Source organism: Aotus nancymaae, unplaced genomic scaffold (genome assembly GCF_030222135.1).
Source record: "Aotus nancymaae isolate 86718 unplaced genomic scaffold, 86718_ANA_hifiasm-v0.15.2.pri h1tg000012l, whole genome shotgun sequence".
NCBI classification, from domain to species: Eukaryota; Metazoa; Chordata; class Mammalia; order Primates; family Aotidae; genus Aotus; species Aotus nancymaae.
This window is the reverse complement of record NW_026988423.1, coordinates 12,181,062-12,205,766: the sequence shown is the minus strand read 5'-3', so window position 1 is coordinate 12,205,766 and position 24,705 is coordinate 12,181,062. Positions and strand designations below refer to the sequence as shown.

Here is a 24,705-nt window from a genome sequence, read left to right as displayed (position 1 = left end):
AAACTTTGTTGCATGTATTATTTAAAACATTGTATAAAATTACCTTCAGGCTATATGTATTAGGTATATATGAATCATAAATGAATTTCAAGGTTAGATTTAGGTCCCATCCCCAAGATGGAATGTGTATGTAAACATTTAAAAATCCAAACAATTTAAAATCTGAAACACTTCTGGTTCCAAGCATTTTGGATAAGTGATATTCAATCCGTACTGTTCTTACTTAGTAGTTCCTCTGAAAATGGACCTTAGGCCTTGGGAATAGTCAGGATTAGTTGATACAAATTTATAAAACAATACTCTGCTTATTTATTTAGTCCACACATATTAATTGAACTCATTCAATGTATAAGGTCTACTGGGGACATACTGGCACATGAAGAGTAAATGATCCTTGACTTTATGGCGCTTATGAGGCTAGTGGGGAAAAGGACGCACTAAGTAAATAACTATGAAAATAGTTCAGTCAATTTGGATGTACAAAGTACTCTGACAGACAAGTGAAAAGTCTTTTGGAAGTAATACCCGGGTGTCCTAATTTAAACTGGGGACACAGGAAAGGTTTCATGTTGGACAGAAGTCTGATCCTGCCTGTGCTCAGTATTTAGGTCTGCCCTACTGCCTTTTGCTGTTGATGTGTATTTCACTTTTTAATTAGTACCTTATATTTGTTTATTTAATTTTTACTGCCCATTTTTTCCTTGCAGTTCCAAAATTCAGGTTATATTTATGTTCTTTCCAGTTGTATTTTACTATTAAATCTTTAGTAGCATTTCTTTCTTATAACCAAATCAAGAAAGAGATTTCATGACAAATATGAACTTAATTGCATTTGTATGAGGAAATTATTCTTGGTTTTTTATCCTTTCTGTATTTTTCAGTGTTTTCAAATATGTACTACATAATTAATGAAAAAGGGGGAATAAGAAATATCCTGAAAAAGATGTGTAGAGAAAAACTCTCCTTTAAACTGTGTTTTTCCTCTACTCTTACATCACAGTCATCAGCACAGAAGCCTTCTGTGAACAAATGTGTGGGTTTTTTTCTCCACACACCAAGCCTTGAACACCAGCAAGATGTCCTCACAATTCAGTTCTGACACTTGTCTACCTGGAGATAGTGTCTGATTCCACAAGTTGGGGGCTCAGTTCCCAAGTCTGTCCCCCAGATGCCTAGACTGGTACTACTCACAAGTCCAGGCTTCCTGAACTTCTGACCAACCAGCTTCAAGTTGGGGTTCACATGACCCCCTCATCAGGTTTGATTCATTTTCTGGAACAGCTCACAGAATTCAGGGAAACACTTAAATTACCTTTACTGGTTTATTATAAAGGTTATCACAAAGGATATAGGCAAAAAGACATGTAGGGTGAGGTAGGGGAATGAGCGCAGAACTTGTTTGCCATCCCTGGGACTGCCACCCTCCAGGAACCTCCATGTATTCAGATATCAAGAGACACTAAATCCAGGCCTCTTTGGTTTTTATGAAGGCTTCGTGACTTCAGTATTCCTTCCCCCAGTGCGTAAGGGTAAGGTGTGACTCTCTCTGGGGATGGTCTTAAGACCCACAATAGAAAAGATTAGAGTCCTGCCTTAGGGCGTGTGAAAGGAGGGCAGGAGAGAGACTTTCCTGAGGCCTGCCTCTGACGGGTAAGATACCCAACATTATAATACAAGACTGTAACAATAGCTACGGGAGTTATGAATCAGGAACTGTGGTTGAAAACCAGTGCATATCATAATACCACAGAAGTATACGTTGGTCTAATTTTCTTACCATAGATATGCCAGTATCTTCACTACGTTGTTCTAGAGCATAATAGGTATATAGTAACTTGTTTTTGATAAAGAAATTTCTTCCTTTGAAATCATAGAACGAAAGAATTTTAGATTTGGAAATGGACCTTACTAATCTTGTTTAACCTTTTATATTTTACAGCTGAGGAAAGTGAGACTTTCAGAGAATTAAATGACTTATGCTAGGCTAAGTAACTGTCCTAGTCCCCATAGCTAATGAGTTGCAAAAGCCAGCACCAGAAGCTTCAGCTTTACTTTTCAGTCCACAGTAAGCAGTACTGTCATTCAAATGACTCATGTTAATGGATAGTTGTTGACTGTTGCCTAAATTTAATTGTCTTTGTTCAATTTCCCTGTATCATTTATTGGTATTTGGGAATAATAAGCTGTGTATGCTTTGCTCTTTCTTAAAATACGTTCTGTTGACTCCAACATTCTTTAAATATAAACTCTTCCATTTAAAATTTAAGAACGTCAGTGTTACCTTGGCAACATAAACCAGGCACATCTTCAGGAGATCTATATACATCTTTCCTCATTAATTTTGTTAGTACTATGGGTAGTAATTTTATCCTTTTTGTACTGATAGAGCATTAAACATGGGCTGGAGGGGATGAAAAATGAAAGGTACAAGAAAGGAGTGATAATGGAGAGAAAAAAAGACTCTAATAATTAGGATTTTTTCTTAAATTATAAGAAAACAAGATGATTTTATTGAGTAATAAAATGTTTGTATTTTTACTGATTTTTTTTTCTATGTTTGTATCACTTAAGGCTTAATATGTTTTCCCCTGGAAGTAATCTTTAAAATACATATTACATGTTTCTCTAATAATATATAGTTGAAATCATCTACTGTTTTTATTCTCAGTAAATTATAATATTAATATCAAATTTCAAGAGATTAACAACCTAATCAGTGTGGTCAGGTCCTAGTTCTTGACCCTGGTGAGATTTTATGAAGTCTGTTGGACACTCTCAGATTTTAATCAAAGTTTAAATTGTTGGCAGTTGAGCCTAGTGGTTCAATAGCTTCACTATCCATAGAGTCCAAAATGATATGAAGTTTATATTTAATCAACAAATTCATCTATTTCCAATAAATTTAAGAGCTTGGAGCTTGAAGGATAGTTTCACAGTTTTGATTAAAATTTTGATTTAATAAACACTGACATAAAACTTGAAATGGTTTTGTAAGAATTTGACTGCAGTCTGTTTTTCATTGTTGGTAATCCTTGTGTAATAATGAAGTACTAATTAAACAGCTTCATTACAAACCATTTTTTTCCACATAATGACACTAAAGAAGCCTCCAGTTTTCATAGAATTTTTATTCAAGGATCTGAGTGTCTGATTCTTAATAAAATGACAGTTAATTTGTAGCAATTCAAGTTTTTCTTTACGCAGACATCAAAATGAAAAAATAAATTAGCTTTCATGGTTAGAAGACATAAATATATTTGTATGTTTAAAATTTAGGTTATGAATTTACTTGTGGTAACTACTTCTGTTACCAGGCTTGAATTTGGAAACTGACTGAACAGGGTATCAGTAATAAATCAGTTTAACTCCCTAACTCATGTGGATGGTTGTTGTCATTAATGGATACAAAAGCACTTTTCATGTGCGGTTATCAGAATCAGAAACCCTCTGGAACATGGCTTCATAACCTTGGTACTATTGCTATTTTGGGCTGGCTAAGTCTTTGTTGTGGAAGGACTGTCTGTGAACTGTAGAAGGTTTAGTAGCATCTCTGGCCTCTAGCCAGTAAATACCAGTAGCAACCCCTCTCACCCTAAGTTGTAACAGCCAAAAATGTCTCCAGACATTGCCAGATGTCCCGAATAAGAGGCAGGAAGCAAAATTGCCTCATTTGTGAACACAGTCTTTTGAGAATCTGGGAGAAGATAGTAATAACTACAAGTTTTTGAGTACTTGCTAGGTGCCAGACCATTTACATACTGTAATACTTATAATTATCTCTTAGCAGTGGTATTATAACCCCATTTAATAGAAACTGATGCTCAGAGATATTCAGTAGCTTGCCCATGATCACGTATCTCTTTAAGAATCTGGCTTGTTTTCAGTATTTCCTATATCATTGTGTAGTACTACTATCTAACCTAGATTAGAAAGGTTCCAGTCATCAGATGAGGGAGAATGATTTCTCCTTTGTTCTCCACATCCAATCTGTCACCAATTTTGTCAGTCTCCTCTTTGTTCCTGTTGCCACACTATCCTTGCTATTATTGTTTCTTATCTGGTCTAGGAAATAGCCTTCTAACTAGTTTTCTAGCATTCCTTCTTAACTTCCACTTCTTTCTTATCTCTATCTCCCTGAAACCAGAATAATTTTTTGTTCAAAATGTGCATATTCTCCTTTAGTCCCTAGGTTAAAACATCTTGAATGTATTCTTTTGCTGTTAAGCTAACCACCACATTTTTTAATGTAGCCTAACAAGACCTCAAATGGCCTGGCCACTACCTCTTTAGCCTCATCTTGAATCATACCCTTTTGTTTTGCTGCTTCTGCTCCCTCCATGGTGACTTGCATTCAGTTTGTCAAATGAATGTACTTTCTCCTGCCACAGACTGCATATACTGTTTCTAGTATTTTTTTATTTTGCCATCTTTTATCCCCTTTTATCTAGTTGATTAAACAGAAGATTCATACAAATCTCATCTTTATAGTAACTCTTTCAGGGAAGAGTTATTTAGTCCCTCTGCTAGCATCTCAAATTGCCATCACAGCTCTAACTTGAGTTCTTTGAGTAATCCTTTAGTTAGTGTTTTTTTCCACTGTTCTGTAAGGTTCATGCCATTGGCTCACCAATATATCCTATCTAGTATAGTCATTAACACATAATAGCAGTCAATAAATATTTGTTTTCTGGAATCTCATATTTGAGACTTGAAGTCAATTGCATGGAATTCCAGAAAGCTCGTTTTCACTATTATATAACATTGCTTAGAAAATTTAGATACAGTCTGTTGTTGCCACTGATGTCTGTGGTTTTGATTTTGCAACAATAATATTTAAAAAACAAGCACAAAAAAACGATGATGAATAAAATGATGTCTTGGATGTGGGGTGGGGGTACCATCTTTCATCTCTTACTTTTGTTTTCCTTTTTGTCAGCCTTCTCCACTTTTTAAAAATTTCAAAGTGATGACAACACTGAGCTGTGGAGAAATCGTCATTTTCAGTTTTTATCATCTAGAACTGTGGTTTTAGGGACAGTCAGATCCTGGGGTAGGTTTCCTGGAACGTATGATTAATTTTTAGTGCACAGAATCAAGAATTGAATATAGACGTTTTTAAATTTCAAAAATAGTGATATTCTTTTAGTATATTTTAGTGTATAACTAGAAGCTCAGATGCTTAACAAATGGCTTGAGTATATTACTAGCTTGCCTGAATAAAAGTAGCAATGTTTTAATAGCACCTTTAAAAAAATTAGTCTGTAATTCATGTCTTACTTTAAATATTGAATATATAAAATTACACATAAGCCAATGTCATATTGGAGAATAGTCTTGAGTCCTGCTTCTACTTCCTATCATTATCTCTTTTCTAACAAGGAGTTCAGGCAGGAATTAGGATTTTTATACATCTTGGCATAATATGCATGACCCAATAATAACATTAAAGATAGAAAATAGAAATCTTAAAATCATGAAATACTAATTTTCTCAAAAAAGAATAGTTTTTGTTAAATAGTTTTCTTAAAGTTACTGAATTATACAGAGTAAAATGAAGAAAAGTACTTATGTCTCTCAGTAGTTTAATGTTAAATTATCTCTGTTACAAGACAAGGATGACAGAAATTACTTATAATGCTCCCAGTTCTTTTGGACATACACATATTCTAATGAAAAACATTGCCACCTGTTTGTCAAAGCTAACATTAAAGTTTATTTTTATTTACTTAGATGGTAAGAGAGTAGTATAGAATTAAAAACCATCCTAGATTTTGGTTGCTGACAAGTCAGATCTCATGCTGTTTATGTATGGCATCTGAAATATCCACTTCCATTTTCAGTGTTTAAGAAGAGATTATCTTAATTCTGTGGCTCAACCTCAGTGATTTATTCTCTTTTTCCAACGCCATGCTGATGTTTTTTTTTCCTTCAATAAACAATCTCTTAGGAAAGGATGACTCATTCTTGTGCCATAAACTTATCTCTCTAATATGTTAGTTTTAATTCTCAAATGTTTTGTGAGGGACACTGAAGGCAAGTAAGAAATCAGCTTAAGGGACTCAAGGAAGTGAAAGAATTTGATTCTGATGTCGTGATCACTCACAAGATTTTAATGTGATTTAATGAAATTCCATTGGTGTGTCTTGTCTTACTCCCCTCCCCTCTTTCTTAAACAGGCTTGGTTAGTTAGCATGATTTATTGAGCATATCTATTTAGCTGCTGACTTTTTAGCATTGCAGTGGTGCATGATTTTATAGAAGAACAACTTTTAGAAATACAGTATGTCACCTGAGAGTTCCTATAGTAGGATATATTTTACTTGAGATTTTCCCTGAACTTAATAGTTATTTAATCATTAGTAGGCTGAGTATCAAAGGACTGTTGACTTTGTTGGATGCTTATTTGGTACTTATGTGAATAATTGAAACGTGGATATATTTCTAACTGTATCAAAAAGCTAATATTACAATTGCACCACTGTACTCCAGCCTGGCTACAGGCTGAGATCCTGTCTCTTAAAAAAAAAAAAAAAAAAAAAACATTTGAAAGTTAGTTTTAATTATTTGTAAAAGAGCCAGGTAATATTACATTTCAAATAGTATAAATATATAAAGTGAAGACTAACACCACAGTTTTAATTATGTTGTCTTGTTGTCTTAATACATCATTATTTGCTCTTCTGTGTCTTTATCAAGTTGGCAGTTGGCTCTAGTTCCACTTTGAAAAATAATTTCTTGTTGGAATCATTTTCTTTGGTTGGGTTTTAAATCTTAAATTAATTTTGAAAATATATAGAATCTGTGTCCTTACTTTCCTCCAGTAATAAATTATTGTGAATATTTTGATATCATAATAATGCAATATACAAATGAGAATTGGTAGTAGAAGCTGCAGGATTCAAAAAGTTGCTTCTAGCTAGGATGTCACTGTGGGCCAGAGAATAAGACAAGCATATGTGTCTTTTTTTCTGTGGTTTGTCATTATGGTTTAAAAAATGTGGCATTTTGTGTTTCTTCTCTTGATGCTAGTCAAATGTTTATGGATTGTAGGCTAGCTTTTCTATTTTTGCTCCAAATGTAACAAATATTTATTGATTACCTAGAGAGGGTGCCTCTGAAGCTCTACTTTTATGTTATAAATAATTCTAATATATTGGTTATCCAGTTTTAGAAAAGAAATATGATAAAACCATCAAATTATAAGTGAAGAAACAGACTACCACAAGGAGCTTATGACAGTAAGAACTGACAACAGACTTTATAGGGAGCACAAATAATGAAGAGAAAAATGGATAACTAAAAAGCCATATAACTCTTGCTGATATAGTTAGCATAGAACAACTGGCGTTACATTCTGGCCAACCTAAATTCTGATTTGGAGGAGTTGCTGGAAATGGAAGAAAGGCCAATGGTTCAATCCTGGGAGGTTGTATGTTTCCAGAAAGTTATCCGTTATCTCTAGGTTTTCCAGTTTGTGAGTGTGTAGTTGATCATCATAGTCTCTGATGCTCTTTTATATTTCTTTGATACCAGTTGTAATGTCTGCTTTTACATTTCTGATTTTGAATGCGCTTTGCATTCTAAAGCACCATTCCTGAATTATGACACATTATTATCACAGTAATTATTGTGTATTATCAGGAAAAGATTAAAGTTTCATTTATTATATTCTAAAAGGCAGGAAAGCTTATAACACTTTGGGAATATTTCCTTTGAAAATGACTACAAAAGAAATATTTTTATATTTAAATGGTAAACTCTTAGCTATTTGGAAAATTTTGCTAATTAGAAAAACATATTCTGCCAGTTTAAAATAACAAAGGTTGTATTCTGAGTATCAATTATAATTTGGCACCTCACTCATTATCAGTTGTCAGTTACTGTTTAATAAAATCATGATATCTTTGTATCATTCTCTTCTATATCTGATTTATTCATGAAGTTTAGTAGTTATTGTGATGGCAAGTGGATATGTATGCCAGACAAATTTTCAAAATAGAAGAATCTTTTGCATGCTTAAATAATTAAATTCTGATTTGAAAAAGTTGTTGGAAAGGGAAGAAAGGCCAGTGGTTGAGTCTTGGGAGGTTTTATGTTTCCAGGAATTTATCCATTTCGTCTAGTTTTCTAGTTTGTGAGCATATAGTTGATCATCATAGTCTCTGATGCTCTTTTGTATTTCTGTGATATCAGTTGTAATGTCTGCTTTTACATTTCTGATTTTGTTTATTCGGTTCTTATCTCTTGGGTAGTTTAGCTAGCAGTTTATCAATTTTGTTTACCTTTTCAAAGAGACAGCTTTTGATATCATTGATCTGTTGTATTTTTTGGGGGCATCTCAATTTAGTTCTGCCTTGATCTAGCTTTTCTTTTGCTAATTTTGGGTTGATTTCATCTTGCTTTTCTAGTTCCTTGAGGTGTGACATTAGGTTATTCATTTGTTATTTTTTCTACTTTGTTGATGTAGACATTTAATGCTATAAAATTCTCTCTTAGCATTGCTTTTGCTCTATCTCACAGGTTTAGATGTGCTGTATTTGCATTTTCATTTGTTAAAAAAATTCAATAAAGTTTCAGGATGCAAAATCAATATACAAAAATCAGTAGCATTTCTATACACCAGTAACAATGTAGCTGAGAATGAAATCAAGAGGGTAATCCCATTTACAAAAAATAATACCTAGGAGTATATTTAACTAAGGAGGTGAAAGATCTCTACAAGGAAAACTGTAAAGCACCTGTGAAAGAAATTGTAGATGACACAAATAAATGGAAAAACATCCCATGCTCATGGATCAGAAGACTTAATAAAACTAAAATTGCCATACTGGCCAGAGTAATCTACAGATTGATTGTAACCTCTATTAACATACCAACATCATTTTTCACAGAATTAGAATAAACAATCTTAAAATTCATATGAAGCCAAAAAAGAGCCTTAATAGCCAAAGCAATCCTAAGCAAAAACAAACAAAAAGACCCAGAGCTGCAGGCATCACATTATCTGACTTCAAATTATACTGCAAAGGCTATAGTATTCAAAACAGCATGGTACTGACATAAAAAATAGACATACAGATCAATGGGACAGAATAGAAAATACAGAAATATAGCTACATATTTACAATCAACTGGCCTTTGACAGAGTTGACCAGAACATATACCAGGGTAGGGATACCCTTTTCAGTAAATGGTGCTGGGAAAATTGGTTTGCCCTATGCAGAAGTATGGAACTGGGCCCATCTCTCTCTACATAAACAAAAATCAACTTAAGATGGATTAAAGACTTAAATGTAAGACTTGAATCTATAAAAATCCTAGAAGAAAACCTAGGAAAAACTCTTCTGGACATTGATCTAGACAAATAATTCATTACTAAGACCTCAAAAACACGAGCATTAAAAACAAAGACAAATGGGAGTTAATTAAACTAAAAAGCTGCTATGCAGCAAAAGATACAATAAACAGAGTGAACCGACAACCTCCACAGTTGGAGAAAAGATTTGCAAAATATGCATTTGTCAAGGGTCTAATATCCAATAATATACAAGGAACTCAGTTCAGCAGTAACAACAAATAGTCACACTAAAAAGTGGGCAAAGGATATGAATAAATATCTTTCTAAAGAGGATGTGCGAATGGCCAACAGGTAAATGAAAAAATGTTCAACATCACTAATCATCTGAAAAATGGACATTAAAACCACAAGGAGATATTATCATTCAGAATGGCTATTATTAAAATTTTTTTAAAGACCAGATGCTTGTGAGGATGTGGAGATAAAGGACCTCTTATGCACTGCTGGGGAGAAAGTAAAAATTGGTACAACCTTTATGGAAAACGGTATGGAGATTTCTCAAAGAACTAAAAGTAGAACTACCATTTGATTCAGCAATCCCATTACTATGTATCTACTCAAAGGGAAAGAAATCATTATATAAAAAAATACTTGCACTTGTATGTCTGTCGCAGCAGTGTTCACAAGAACGAAGATAATGGAATCAACCTATGTCTATCAGTAGATGACTGGATAAAGAAAATGTGGTGTATACACAATGGAATGCTATTTAGCCATAAGAAAGAATGAAATCATGTTTTTTTGCTGCAACATGAATGAATCTCGAAACCATTATCTTAAGTGAAACAAGTCAGGCCCAGAAAGACAAATTATCAGATGTTCTCACTTTTGAGAGCTAAGTAATTTATACATATGGATGTAGAGTATGGAATAATAGAAAACAGAAACTCAGAAGAGTGAGAGGGTGGGAAGAGGGCAGATGATGAAAAAATTATTTAATGGGTGCAATGTACATTATTTGAGTGATGGATACTCTAAATGCCCTGACTTCATTACTATACAATCGATATGCATGCAACAGGAGAATACTAAGAGGCGCCCTCAAGGATCCCCTACATTCCAGACATATTTCCTCTTACCTCTGTTGTGTAGTCCAATCCAATTTGCCCTTGATAGTTAGGATCAGTTGCTCCAGCCAATACAATGCCTTTTCATTCAATGGAGTGAGGAGTCAAAGCAGCCAGGTAGCAATCCCAGCTTCAAGTTCAGTGAGTCAGAGTCATTGTTGTGTCCCATGGTGGAAGCATTTTTCCTTTTATTTTTTATTTTTATTTTTTAATAGAGATGGGGTTTTGTCATGTTGTCCAGGCTGGTCTTGAATTTCTGGGCTCAAGGAATCTTCCCACCTCCTGCCTTGGCCTTCCAAAGTGCTGGGATTACAGACAAACCGCTGTGCCTGGCCCTGTATTTCTCCTTTTGGTACCAAAACCTCTAGACCAGTAGAATTTAAAGTAACAGGAATGGGAAGCAAAAATTTTGCTAGTTTATCACAAAGGGTAATAGTCACTCCTATTTTTCCCTAAGATTCCCAGACCTGCGGATCCTAGTTTTGGATCATCATTGTTTGGATGCTGACTTAGAGCATATACTATGTCCTGGAAGACATAGCCCAGCTCTACAAAGAGTGCGCACCTAGCTGGTACTTGTAATTACATCTTCAGAAGGACAGTCCACTGTTCTGTGCAGCCAACTACTTCAGAATCATGGGGGTTTTGGCAGAAGCATGGCATGCCAGGAAAGCAAAGCCGTATCCAAAGTAAGTATCTATTCCAGTAAGAAGAAAGCACTATTCCTTCCATGATGGAAGCGGTCTGTTGTATTCACCTTGATGGCCAGGTGGCTGCCTTATCCCTCTAGGGAGATTTATCATATCAGGGGCTCATTATTGGTCTCTGTTTTTGGCAGACTGGGTATTCATCAGTGGTTGTAGCCCAGTTGGCTTTGGGGAGTAGAAGCTCACGATGGTGAGCTCATGTGTAACTTTTATCGGTGCATGGCTGTTCACAAGCTTTGAGACAATGGTAGGCGTAGCTAGTGGCATCAATGCTGTCATGTGAGACATGAGTATCCTTGCAGTCTCTATCTGTTTGCATACCTTTTCCCCAGACCTCCTTGTCATCAGTTCTCTAATTGTGTTTTAAGTCCCTGACCATCCAGCCAAACATGATGTTGGGGAGTCCTCAACACCACCTTTACTTCTGACACCAACTGCAAGTACATAGGTTCCTAAGGCCATTCTTGAATTTAATATTTTGCTGGACAGACTCACAGAATTGACTAAAAGCTGTTACTCATGGTTAAAGTTGCTGACAGTGAAAAAATACAGATTAAAATTAGCTAACCCTCTCAATTCTTCTTCCTTAAGCCCTAAGCAGCTGCTAATCTATTTTGTCTGTAGATTTCCCTGTTTTTGACATTTCATAGGAATAGAATCATAGAATAGTGTCTTTTTTAAATGACTGACTTCTTTTACTTAGCATAATGTTTTTATGGATCATCCATGTTGTAACAAGTATCAGTACGTCATTCTTTTTATGGCCAAATAATACTACCCTGTGTGTACCACATTTTGTTTATCCATTCACCATTTGATGGATATTTAGATTGTTTCTACATTTTGGCTATTATGAATAATGCTGCTATAAAGATTAATGTACAGGTTTTTGTGTGGTCATATATTTTCATTTTCCTTGGGTATATATATATCTAGTAGTGGAGTTTCTTCGTCATGTGGTGACCCAAGCTTGTCCAACCTATGGCTCATGGGCCACATGTGGCCCAGGACGGCTTCGAATGCAACTCAATGCAAATTTGTAAATTTTCTTAAAATATTATGAGATTTTTGTGATTTTTTAAAAATTAACTTATCAGGTATGGGTAGTGTTAGTATATTTCATGTGTGGCCCAAGACGGTTCTTCTTTCCTTGTGGCCCAGGGAAGCCAAAAGATTGGATACACCTGTAAGCCATATGTTTACTATTTTATTAATCTATGTTGAATTGTTTGAGGAACTACCAGACCATTTTCCAAAGCAGCTACACCATCTTACATTCCCATCAACAGTGTATGAGAGTTTTAATTTTACCACATGCTTGTCAACACTTGTTATTATCTGAGTCTAGCCATCTTAGTGAGTATGAAATGGCTAACTTACTGTTGTTTAGTTTTTGTTTATGGTATACCAAAGTGATTTCGTACAATATACTTTTTAAAGGAGTCTGTCTAAATGATGAAGAGGTGTATTTTCATGCCCCTCTTTTCTTTATTTATCTCCTTTCCTCCAGCAATTTTGTTCGCGTTTTCCATCTTATGCTTAGTACATTCTCCACTATCTTTTACCAGTCTATGTGTTAAAAAATGTTGATGGTTAACTGTCACGTAATGAGAATATGGTAGGCTGGAGGTCATAGAAGAGGCATACATGATTGATAAATTAAAAATATTTTGTATCAAAGCCCAAAGAAAAGATAATGAGTAAAAATGCAAATTGAGGCTGTAGGAGGAGGGAATTAATTGTTCTTGGATCAGTGGGGACCGTATTTCCGTTGTATTGAAGAATCAGTCAGACTTAATTGGCAAGACTGTATCCTTTTCAGTAAAACAGAGAGGTTTGACGACATCCATGAAAACTAGATTTAAGAGTAGAAATATCATCTTCCATGTATAAAACATTTGATTTGAATTGGATGTTTTATCTGATCGTTTATGAACTTTTCAAAAACACAATGGGCTATATCATATGAAGGGCCAGTTATGTATGTATAAATGTGTATTGTGGATACGATAATTGTGGTATTTGGATAAGATAAATACCTACTAGATATCTGTGTTCCCGTTGATAAGTACCTTAACTTGATTTGGTATGTTTATTCCAGTTGAGATAAGTTTTCTTCTAGCTCTTTATTCTGCTTCATAGACTGTATTCACAATATAACCTTTCTGTGTTTCAAACATTGGTTTCTTAAGGGAGAAAGCCTCACTTATATCCCAGACACTCGGCAGTTTTGTAGTCAGACAAACCCATTTTGATTCCTGGTTGTGTCCTTTAATAGATGTGTGATTTTGATTAAGTTACTTAGTTTCTCTTAGCCTCAATTTTTGATCTGTCAAGTGAGAATATAAATTTCTGTGTTGCAGAAATATTTGGATTAGAGAATACTTAAATTTTATATTAATATCTAGCATGTAGTTGGACACTTATTCATGAAAATGATTAGTCCACCAGTTCTGATATTTTTTAAGAATACAATGAATTAGGGTTTAGATGAGGATATAAAGTTAAAACAATTATTTGTAAGGCAATACAGTTTACATAAATAGACAAACCTGGAAAACTCAAGAGGTATACAAGGGTTAATATGGAGAAAATGTGGAAGAAAAAAATAAATTGCTAGTAGAAACAAGGAAGTCAGTGTGCCCTAAGAAATACCTTGGTAATAATCTTTTTACCTATCAGCGATGGCGTTAAAGAAATTTCTTCTATTTACATTGGATTTTATTTTTTGTTCTTTTTCTAGTATCTTAAGGTGGCAGTTGGCATCATTGATTTGAGAACTTTCTTGTCTTTTAATACAGATGTTTAATGCTACAATTTTCCCTCTAAATTCTGCTTTAGCAGCATTGCACAAATTCTTGTATGTTGTATTTTTGTTTTATTGCTGTTTAAATTCATTTCTAATTGCCTTTTTAATTTTTTGTTGTTTCATGGATGATTTAGAAGTACACTATTTAGTTTCCAAGTACGTGGCAGTTTTCCAAAGATATTTCTGTTACAGATTTTTAATTTAATTCCATTGTGTTCAGAGAACATACCTTAAGTTACTAGAGTCTTTTTAAATTTACTGAGACATGTGTTATGACCCAGAATGTCATCTATCTTGGTCGATGTTCCATGTACACTTCAGAAGAATGTAAATTTTGCTGCTGTTGGGTGGAATTTCTATTAATGTCAATTAAGTTAAGTTGGTTGAAAGTGTATGCAAGTCTACGTAGCTATTGCTTTTCTGTTTGTGCTACCAATTACAGAGAGTGGGGTATTTAAAATCTGATTACCGTTAGGATTTATCTATTTCTTTGGCAGTTCTATCAGGTTTTATGTTATATATTTTGAATCTCTGTTATTAGGTATGTAAACTTGAGGATTGTTATGTTCTCTTAAAATTTTTCTTTTCAACTTATGTAATCTACAGAATGTTATGTCCTTTTGATGTTATGACTCCTTTATCAGGTGACCCTTTATCATTCATAATACTGTGTGCTATGAAATCTGCTTTGTCTGACACGAATAGAATTGCTCTGTCTTCAAATTGTTTAAAATGTCTACTAACATCCGAGCATCTTGCTATTGCTTTATATTTGATGATAAAGAAAATGTAGTTTTGTTTTGTTTTTAATACTTAGTACTTTAATACTTCCATTACACTAAGTAATTTACATTACACTTAGTACTTTAATACTTCTATTACACTTAGTAGAATGTAGTATAATGGAAAAAAAAAGCCAATTTAATGAGTATGATACAATGTAGTCATCCTGAGACTGACAGCAGTGCAAGTACGCATTGGAGGGGCCTGCAAGATGGAGGAAGTTTCTTTGATGGAAGTGACAGCTAAATCTTACCCTAAGATTGAAAAATGAGTAGAATTAAACCTCAAGGGTTGACCCAGGAAGACATACTACAACTGATGAGACAGGCTGTCAGGAAATGAGGATGCCAAGGACAGAGTAACTGTGCAGTCCTGTGCCAATGCAGCAGGTATACTTAAGTGTAAATGTGCTGTAATTCCTTACGGGTGGCTGACATAATGACATCTTTGCTTTCTGATATAGATGAACTTTTTTTCATGCATATAATTATTAAAATATTATATACAATTACCTTAGGGCTATGCATTTAAGGTATATAGGAAACATAAATGAACTTCATTTTAGTCTTGTGTCCCATCCCTGTAATATATTATTATGTATATGCAAATATTCCAAAATCAGAAAAAATTGGAAATCTAATACTCTTCTGATCCCCAGCATTTTGGATAAGGGATACTCAGGCAGGTTGTTATAACCATTGTAAATGAGGAAATAAGGTATAGAGAGGGCACAGAGAAATTAAATAATATGTTCAAGGTTGTATATACAGGAGAGAGAACTTCACCATGGTCATTTTGACTGTAGAATCTAAGCTTTAAACCATTAGGACTTTCTGTATGTATGATTTTGTTGGCTTTCAAGTTCAAGAGTTTGAACTTAATTCTGTACACAGTATAGAACTCTGAGGATTATAAGGAGGTACATAAAATAAGAAAATAAAATTTATGTTTTTGTATTTTGAAGGCATCAATCTGTCTGTAGTTCATGTTAGGGGAGGTATGGAGAAGGTACCTGGAGATGTGGTAAAAAAAAAAAAAAATGTTTCCTGTAATATATAGTGTATATGTGAATTTTTAAAGTTACACTTTCTTAACCTCTCTGTGATTCGGTTTGCTCATCTATTAGTTGAAAATGATAATGATCCTACCTCATAGGAGTATAAAACATGAACAAGTCATATAGAATTGTATATAGTAAATATTTAGTCAACTTTAGCTGTGATGATGATGATGATTGACTCTAGAAGATCAAGCTTAAATATTAATCATGTTTTTTTTTCTTTTAAATGTATGAGTTTTATCATAGAACTTACAGATATGGATTTAGGATACCACAGTACAATGAAAGCTTAATCACTATGTTCTACTCTTCATTACTGTTATTTTGGTTTTTCAGTTTATGGGAAAAACAGATGGAGACTATTATACCCTGGATGACATGTTTGTCTCCAAAGCAGCTGAGAGAGAACGTCTTGGTGAAGAGGAAGAGAACCAGCGGAAAAAAGCTATTGCTGAGCATCGGAGTCTTGCTGCACAAATGGAAAAATGTCTGTATTGTTTTGACAGCTCTCAATTTCCCAAGCATCTTATTGTTGCAATAGGTGTTAAGGTAAGAAGTATTTATTAACCTTTACTTACATTCTCATAGAGCTTTGTTGTTTCTTCATAGAATAACTTGAAGAAGTTATTTTCTTTGTTTTACCTGTTTATTGGGTCTTTCCCCTAATAGTTTTTAAGCTCCGTGAAGATAGCGATAACTCTTGCTCTCCATTGTATGCCAAGCATCTAGCCCTGGTTGTAGTACATAATAGTAATTGATTTCAATAAATACTTACTGATTTAATTCTTATATTAAGTAAATAATTTTGGTATACCTAATATATGCCATACCCTAATTAGTCACTGGGGAAAAGTCAAGAATCAGATAGACTTTTGGACCTTATGCCTAGTGCAATAAGGCAGTAAATAAAGGTATAATTGCCCTGATTTGAAAGAATTAATTGTCATAAAGCAAGTAAAGTGAAGAAATGGAGAAAATGATGGTATTTTTTTCACACGGTAGTCTGGAAGGCTTCTCTAAGGATCTTTAGTAAAGATATATAAAATGGGAAGGACAAGTAGCATGAAGATAGGAATGAATAATGTTTCAGGAAGGCCCATCAGTAAAAAGCCCTGAGGAGGAAATGAGCTTGGCATTGATGGAGCAGAAAGAAGGCAGGAGTGGAGTCAGTGAGAAAAGGTGGAAGAAGTTGAATGAATGCTGGTTTCAGGAACTTATAGTTTGGAAAACATACATATACATATTTATGTTGTTTATTGTATACATACATGTATGTACACATATCCGTAGTCTTTAATATCTTTAGGTTGTTGAAGTAGTTAATTCATCAATGTCAATTTTGGCTTCTTTTATTTTTTCATCCTTCTTTTTCTTCTCTTTTCCTTCATACTTAACTAAAAGATAAATGTCAAAGTCCCATTCAAAATTAAATAATTTGTAAAAATTCATCTTAACTAATTATATTTATTTTTCTCAGTTTCTTTCCCAACTTTTACGTAAAAACAGTTATAACTTAAATAAGAGTTATGTTCATTCTTTGATATTTTTACATGATTCTAGTCATTACTTCTAATTTGATTTAGAAAAAGAAACAAAATCTCTTTGGTAATTAGTTCACTTATCAGGTATTCATTCACTTATCAGCCTGTTTGTCAGTCTCTAGTCCTAGGTACTAGAAATATAAATATGCCTAAAACCTCCTCAAGTTGCTTACAGCTTTACGGGAAGCAGGCAAACATAAACAGATAAATTTTAATGCAGTGATATATATGCAAGAGTGTTATGGAAACACAAAGGAGGAATATTTAAGTTACCGTGGAGTATCAAGGAAGGCTTTCTGGAAGAAGTATGTCTTGTGCTTCATTTTAATGGTGGAATAGGATAAATTTCAGTATATGGGAAATACAGGACATCATGAGCAAAGACACTGAGGTATACACAACATGGTTCATTCTGGGAATACAAGCTGTCTGAAATGGGTGCTGCCCTTACTGGATCTCAGATCTTAGGAGAGTAAAGACTTTATACATTAGACCTGAGAATTATCTAGTCTTCCATTTATCCCCTTAAATGGGGGAAGTGGAGATATACTAGTATTTATACATAAAGAAAACACCAAAATTTAGTGGCTTAAGACATTTAAATCATTCTGTTTTGTATGTTCTCTCATCTTCCAGTAGGCTAGCATAGATTTCACATGGGAGCTAGGCTTGTTCCAAGAGAATTAGCAGAAGTGCACAAGGCCTCTTGAGGCAGAGACTTGGAACTGACCACCATCATTTCTACCATATTCTTTTGGCTCTCATGAATCATAAGGCCTGTTTGCAACTCCACCTCTTGATGGGAGGAGCTACATAGTAACATTGTGAAGAGTTTGGGTATATGGAGTAGTGAATAACTGGATGCATTTGTGCAGTCTGCTACAGAAGACTTTCAGAATTTTTGCTTGCACTCTCTTAAAAAGCTATAATAGAGATATCTTTGCTTATAATGTTCTGTTCACTTCATGAGTACTGTTTATAGACCACTAGCAAATTTACATTTTAACCCAAGTATCTCCTAGAATTCTAGGTTTATATATCCAACCTAATTTCCACTTGGATACCTAATAAACATCTCAAACTTAGGTAAAGGTCTAATACTTGTCTCCACATTTATTTATCTTAAGCTAATACTAACCCTCCTGTAGTCTTCCTCTTTTTTAGTCCATTTCTAAATTCTATTGGCTGTGTTTCAAAATATATTCCTGTTCTGACCACATTTCATAATCTTTATTTCTACCACCCTGGCTCAAGTCATTATCATCTATAACTAGACTCCTGTAATAGTTTCCTAATGGGTTTTTCTGCCTTTTTCCTTTGCCCTTTCTCTGTACAGTAGCAAGTGATCTTTTTGACTTTTAAGTCATCATTAGTCAGACCTGGCTTTCAGACGAAAGCTGGAATCCTTATCGTCGCCTATGAGGCCTACAGGCCCAATTCTTCCTCTTACCTCACTGTCTGTGAGCCTTCCTCTCATGTTCAGCTTAGCCACACTGGCTGTTTGACCATCTGGAGAACATACTTGGTATGCATCCTCCTCACATGCTTTTCCCTTTGCCTGGGGGCTTCTTTCTGTGTATACCCTTCCTTCCTTCACATATCTTCTCAAATGTTACCCTAATAGATAACTTTAAAGGGGGGCTTCCTAACATCTCCCTAGACACTATGTATACCTTTTTCTGCTTTATTTTTTTTTAGTACCCCTTATCATCATCTGAAATATTATATACATTTTACTTTACATTTACATTGCTTATTTGTCTTTCTTCTTTCATGCCTTAGTTTGTGCTACTATAAAAAATACCTTAGACTGGGTTGCTTATCAGTAACACAATTTATTGAAGTCAGTTCTGGAGGCTGGGAAGTCCAAGATCAAAGTGCTAGCAGATTTAGTGTCTGGTGATGTCCCACGGCCTGGTTCACAGATAGCCATCTTATTACCATGTCCTTACATGGTAGAAGTGACAAGCACATTACCTGGGGCCTCTTTTATAAGGGAATCAATCCCATTCAGAGCCCTCATGATCCAATCACCTTCCAAATTCCCCTACCTCCAAATATTATCACCTTGGGTGTTAAGATTTAATTTTGGAGGCACACAGACATTCAATCTGTAGCACCCCATAAGTTCCTTATGGGTTGGGATTTGTGTCCCTGCTCATTATTGATTCCCTAGCTGTACAACACTACCTGGCATGTAATAGGCCCTCAGTAATTATTGATTATTCAATTAGTAGCTCTGCTGTCTGTCAAATAAAAAGTACTGCTTTTTTGTGTGTTCTGATTTATTTAGGTATTAATTTCTTTTTTATGTGTCTGTTTTTGTTTAGAAAAACTGATTTTGATACCAATTTTAGGTGATTTTTATGTTTATACTGCTTTTAAAAATGAATTTTATTGCAACTTAATTGACCTATCGTTGACGCTTGTACCTGACTCTATTTCAGTAATTATGTAGAAAATTCAGTAATGTCTTTAAATATTTCATTTTCTGAATCTTGTAAGTTGTCTGCAGACATTTCCATGGCCCTTAATCTTGATTTCTTTTTCTTTTTTTCATGAACGTGGTTGTGATTTTACTGTAATTTTAGGTAGATGTCCACTCTACTCCTGCTTTGTTGTCAGCGAAGGTTTAAAAATTTGAGTTATTCTATTAAATAATGTCTGCCATACAAACTATTTCTAGCTAAAACCCAGCAAAATATAACAGAAATAAGATAAAGCCCTTTGTAATGCTTTTGTTCTCTGCAAACATACTGATTAACCCTTTTTTAAAAGATACACAGGGCCGGGCGCGGTGGCTCACGCCTGTAATCCCAGCACTTTGGGAGGCCGAGGCAGGTGGATCACAAGGTCAAGAGATCAAGACCATCCTGATCAACATGGTGAAACCCCGTCTCTACTAAAGATACAAAAAATTAGCTGGGCATGGTGGCGCGTGCCTGTAATCCCAGCTACTCAGGAGGCTGAGGCAGGAGAATTGCCTGAACCCAGGAGGTGGAGGTTGCAGTGAGCCGAGATCGTGCCATTGCACTCCAGCCTGGGTAACAAGAGTGAAACTCCGTCTCAAAAAATAAAAAATAAAAAAGTTACACAGTTTGTGTATAATGGAAAAATAGCACCAGTTTTTAGGTTATACATGTATGTAAATAAGCAGAGCGGTAAAGCCATTCTGAGATCATTTCCTCTTCCTCTTAGCTGAGTTAATTCTCTTTTCTCAGCTAATCAGACAAGGAAGGCCTGATAAGTAGGCTTCAGTTAGAATACCATTACCAGGCCTTGTGTCTTTTGATTTTTGTGAAAGTTGTGTTGTTTCAAGAGTTTTCAAAGTATGTAGCTTCTTCAGATTAAGGGTAATGTATCATTCATTCTGCTCTTCTTTGTCTAGTCTTAATCCTTGTCTGATATATAATGGTGAAAATTGAGATCTGTGCTCTAAATTTACAGTTTGTTAAAAGCTATTTTGATGGCTTTAAAAATATTAAATATCTTTAAAAATATTAACATTTACAAAAACAATTCTTAAGTATTCTTCATTAAATATTCATCATTTTTTTTTCTGCTAAGGGTTCATCTGTTACAACTGAGAATAGATAGCAATAACATTTCACCTTTTGAATTTTTTCCCCATAGGTTTATTTATGTTTACCCAACGTACAGTCTCTTACTGAGGGGCACTGCCTGATAGTCCCTTTGCAGCACCACAGAGCAGCTACTTTACTGGATGAAGACATCTGGGAGGAAATCCAGGTCAGCATGATAAATGTTCATTATCATTTTAAAACTCATGAACATTTTTTGTAAATTATTGTGATAAATTCCAATAGGTTTTAATACCTTCATTTAATGATTTCAGTTTCTGAACTTAAACATATGTGTTTTCACAGTTGTATATATCTGTGGATCATGATGTTTCCATCATTTTGTTTCCCTTGTCTACTCAAGATTTTGAGACCTTTTGTCTACGAAATAAACTGTGACAAAGTAATAATTATTTTTACTTAAAAAAATTAGTTGAATATTTCAACACTTCTTTTGTAGCATGAAAGAATCATTCTTACCATAGTAAGCCAATAAATTGCAGCTAAAAGGAGAGACATTTTCAGATAATGAAAAGAAATTTTAGGAGTCAGAGGTTTATATTTAGCAGTTGCCGTATTTTCCTGTAATAGAATTAGTCTTCTCTGCTGCTGTGTTTTTGTGGTGATTTTATTACTAGTTTTAATTGCTCTTTTTCCTTCATAATCTGGCCTAGCTTTTGGATTCAGGGACTTGTTTTTGTGGCTGGCTTTAAGAGAGTGAAAGGCACAACATGGGTGAAATTGTTGCTGAATTATTTCAAGACCTAATAATGACCAGGAAAGAAAGGAAGAAAACTCTTTATTTTTCTAATGCCAGACAGCTGAATAGGGGCCATGGGGAGCCTTAATTAGGAAATATGAAAACTGTAAGTTAGTGCTGTACAAGAGATGACTAGTCTTTGCACCATGCTGATAGGTATGTCAAAAGAAGAGATGTTTTGATGGCATTTAATGAAATTTAGTCCTTAACACCTTGTAATTTTAAAGTTTATGCTGTTAAAGTTAAAAGGGTAGATTGTTTTATTGCATCTTCAACTAAGCAAAAGTAAGAATATAAGTGTTTTTGAGTGAAAGTTTGGGTTTTCCTAGTAGTGGATGCCAATGCCAATGGGTAATTTAAGGTGGAAAGTATGGAAATTCAGTTTTTAGAATTATTTTAGAATGTTTCCAGGATGCCTTTTAAAAATTTGCACATATAAAACTGATTTAACTTAGAGCAAAATGTAGTGCCAGAAATATTTTAAGTAATGTCAGAAATGCAGTGTGTATGTTTTATATTTCTACAAGAAATTAAGCTGCTTGATGAAAACAGTTTAAGTAGATGAAGATTTTTATTCAATTTAGCAGATACTGAATACATGAATATAATATTTCAGGTGCTGTAAGAAATGAAGAGATCAGTCAATTCATTAATTCTGCCATAAATATATGATGCATTTCTAGTATAGTTTACATTATAGTTTAGCAGATTTTGGAAACCAAATGCATTGTGGAAAAGGGAAAAAGAGAGAAAAAGCCAAATTGTTTTATGCAAATAATGGTGTTATAGCTCCTTTTTTGTGAGACAGGAAAATAATTGTTAGAAGTTATAAATTATTGTAGGTTAGCGAACTAATGAAACATCTGAATCCTACCTTGGAGAAGTACAGTTTGCCGTTGTTGTTATTTTACTTTCCAATATGTACAACAAGTCAAATTAATTCTACCCTAGTGAATATCTTTGATTATTCACCTCTTTTATTGAATATATTAAAAAAATGATTTGACTTGTGCAAAATGTTGTTGCCAAATGTTGTAATGCAGGAGCCACTTCTTGCAAGTGGTTTTAAAAGTCAACATTATCTAGTCATATTTAAATGAAATTTTAGATTTCTTATTTAACAGAAAATGCAAAGATCATTTAGCATAGCATACTTGAGTAATCACAGATTTCAAATAAGATCCAAATTGCTGGTTTTGTTAAATATATAGTGAAACTTGGTTCCCTCTAAATTTATTGTTACCATTTTTAGAAATTTTCTTGAACATATGCTGTAGTCGAACACTGTATAAGTCCCTTAAAAAAAAAATCCCAAATTGGTAGGGTGGGGAAAATGGAGGGTCACTGATGCTTATGTACAGTGAATTTCAATGTGGAGTGATATGTGGGGCCATGTCGTTAGGAAATAGCCAATGTTAGTACCTTTAGGTCTTTTTCTTGGGGCTAGTCAGATCTTCAGAAAAGACTCTTTCTGCCATCTCCATCTCCTGCCGTCTGAGTCTGCTTGCCAGTGTTCTGGGAGCTGAATGGGGGAAGAAGGCTGGAGGTGGCAGAGTGTTGAACAATGGATGGACATTAAGTAACCTTTCTGATAACATCCCTGTTTTCAGAATGTAAACTTTTAACTGTATCTGGTTTTCTAGCTCAGATACCTTATTTTACCTTTTCCAGAGGATAATCCTTTAGTTTTCTGATGACAAGGACGTGATCTGGCATGTTAACTGCTTTTTTAATAGGCTTTCCTCTACATCATCTGTTTTTAGCCACACTTTCACCTCTACTTCCATAAGTACTTGGTGCTACCAACTCCTGAGCCTTTTGAAGTATCTGCAGTATAGCGTGGGTTTCTTCTTTGCTATCCCTGCTAACCTTCTTTCTCCTCCTCGAGGTATTAGCGAACTTTCTAGCATGTAAGTCAGACCTTATAGAATGATCAGATTTGTCATTGTGTCTTCTCTGATTTCCTTTGTTCAAGTATGCCTTTTAAACAATTGTTTTAATTTATTTTTGAGGTGTTACTCTGTGGAGAGAGTAGAGATAAGTGTGTTCTGCTCTGTCTCATAACATTTACCTTGGGATAACTTGTTAACTTTATATTTAGGCATGTTATATTTTAAAAACTTGACTAAATAGCATTAATATTCCAAAATTCATCCTATATAGCATTAATAGTTTTAAGGAGTACTTTAATTTTAATGTCAAAATTATGTATTCATAGGTGCTTGATTTTTTTATGCTGTGGTAATACAAAAGGACCTGCAACATTCTGCAGTATAGTTTCCTTAAACTGATTATAAGAAATTGTAGTCTGGATGCACTGACTAAATGAGGAATGGGCAATTAGATGAATAATGATAGGTTGGAAATGTGGAAAGTAGGGGTTACCCAAAGAATGAAGTGTTTTTTACTAGGAATATGGGAATTTTATGTCATCTCAATAACATAGGAACTCTATATCTCTGTGAAATATAAAATGGTTTTGATTTACCTTATGATAGGGAACCACAAATACTTTTTCCATTGTTTAGTTGTTACATAACTTTTTAAAAAAATGAATATTTTTATATAGTGTATTTGTTTTTGAGTATGGAGAACATCATGCTTTTGGTAGAGTTGATCAAACTCAAATTATTTCATTAAACTCATATTTTTAAATTAAAATCTTTTATGTGTGTGTGTGTCTATGTAGAGAGAGAGAAAAAAGAGAAAGCGAGAAGTACATAAATGTGTATTCTCCTTGAAGCTATTAGTATGAGGTTTATATATTTTATAATACAGAACCATTGTTGCAACACTAATTTAGTGTTTTTTCAGTTTTTGTTCATAATTCATAACATTTTGAGGCTGCCTTCTTCACTATTCTCCAGATAAAATCTAGAACAGTCATCCAATAATTAAGCCAGAAAGGGAGTATGAGCAAGTGTGAAGTAAGGATGTTTGTGAGGTAATTTTTAGATTATTTAACCTTTTATTGTTGTTGCTATTGCTTTCTGTGTACATCTTTTCTTCTTTAAAAAACTTTGATTTACAAATATATAG

General features: G+C 34.2%; 1 protein-coding gene across 2 annotated transcripts in view; it reads left to right on the top strand.

Annotated features, from left to right (window-relative positions):
* Positions 1-24,705, top strand: part of CWF19L2 (CWF19 like cell cycle control factor 2) — a 137,071-nt gene that overhangs the window by 94,402 nt on the left and 17,964 nt on the right. For both annotated transcript variants that reach the window (XM_012474458.3, XM_012474457.3), the window contains 2 exons: positions 16,121-16,333; positions 20,959-21,075. In XM_012474458.3, coding sequence (XP_012329881.2) covers positions 16,121-16,333; positions 20,959-21,075 — 330 coding nt within the window. The remainder of the gene's footprint in view (positions 1-16,120; positions 16,334-20,958; positions 21,076-24,705) is intronic.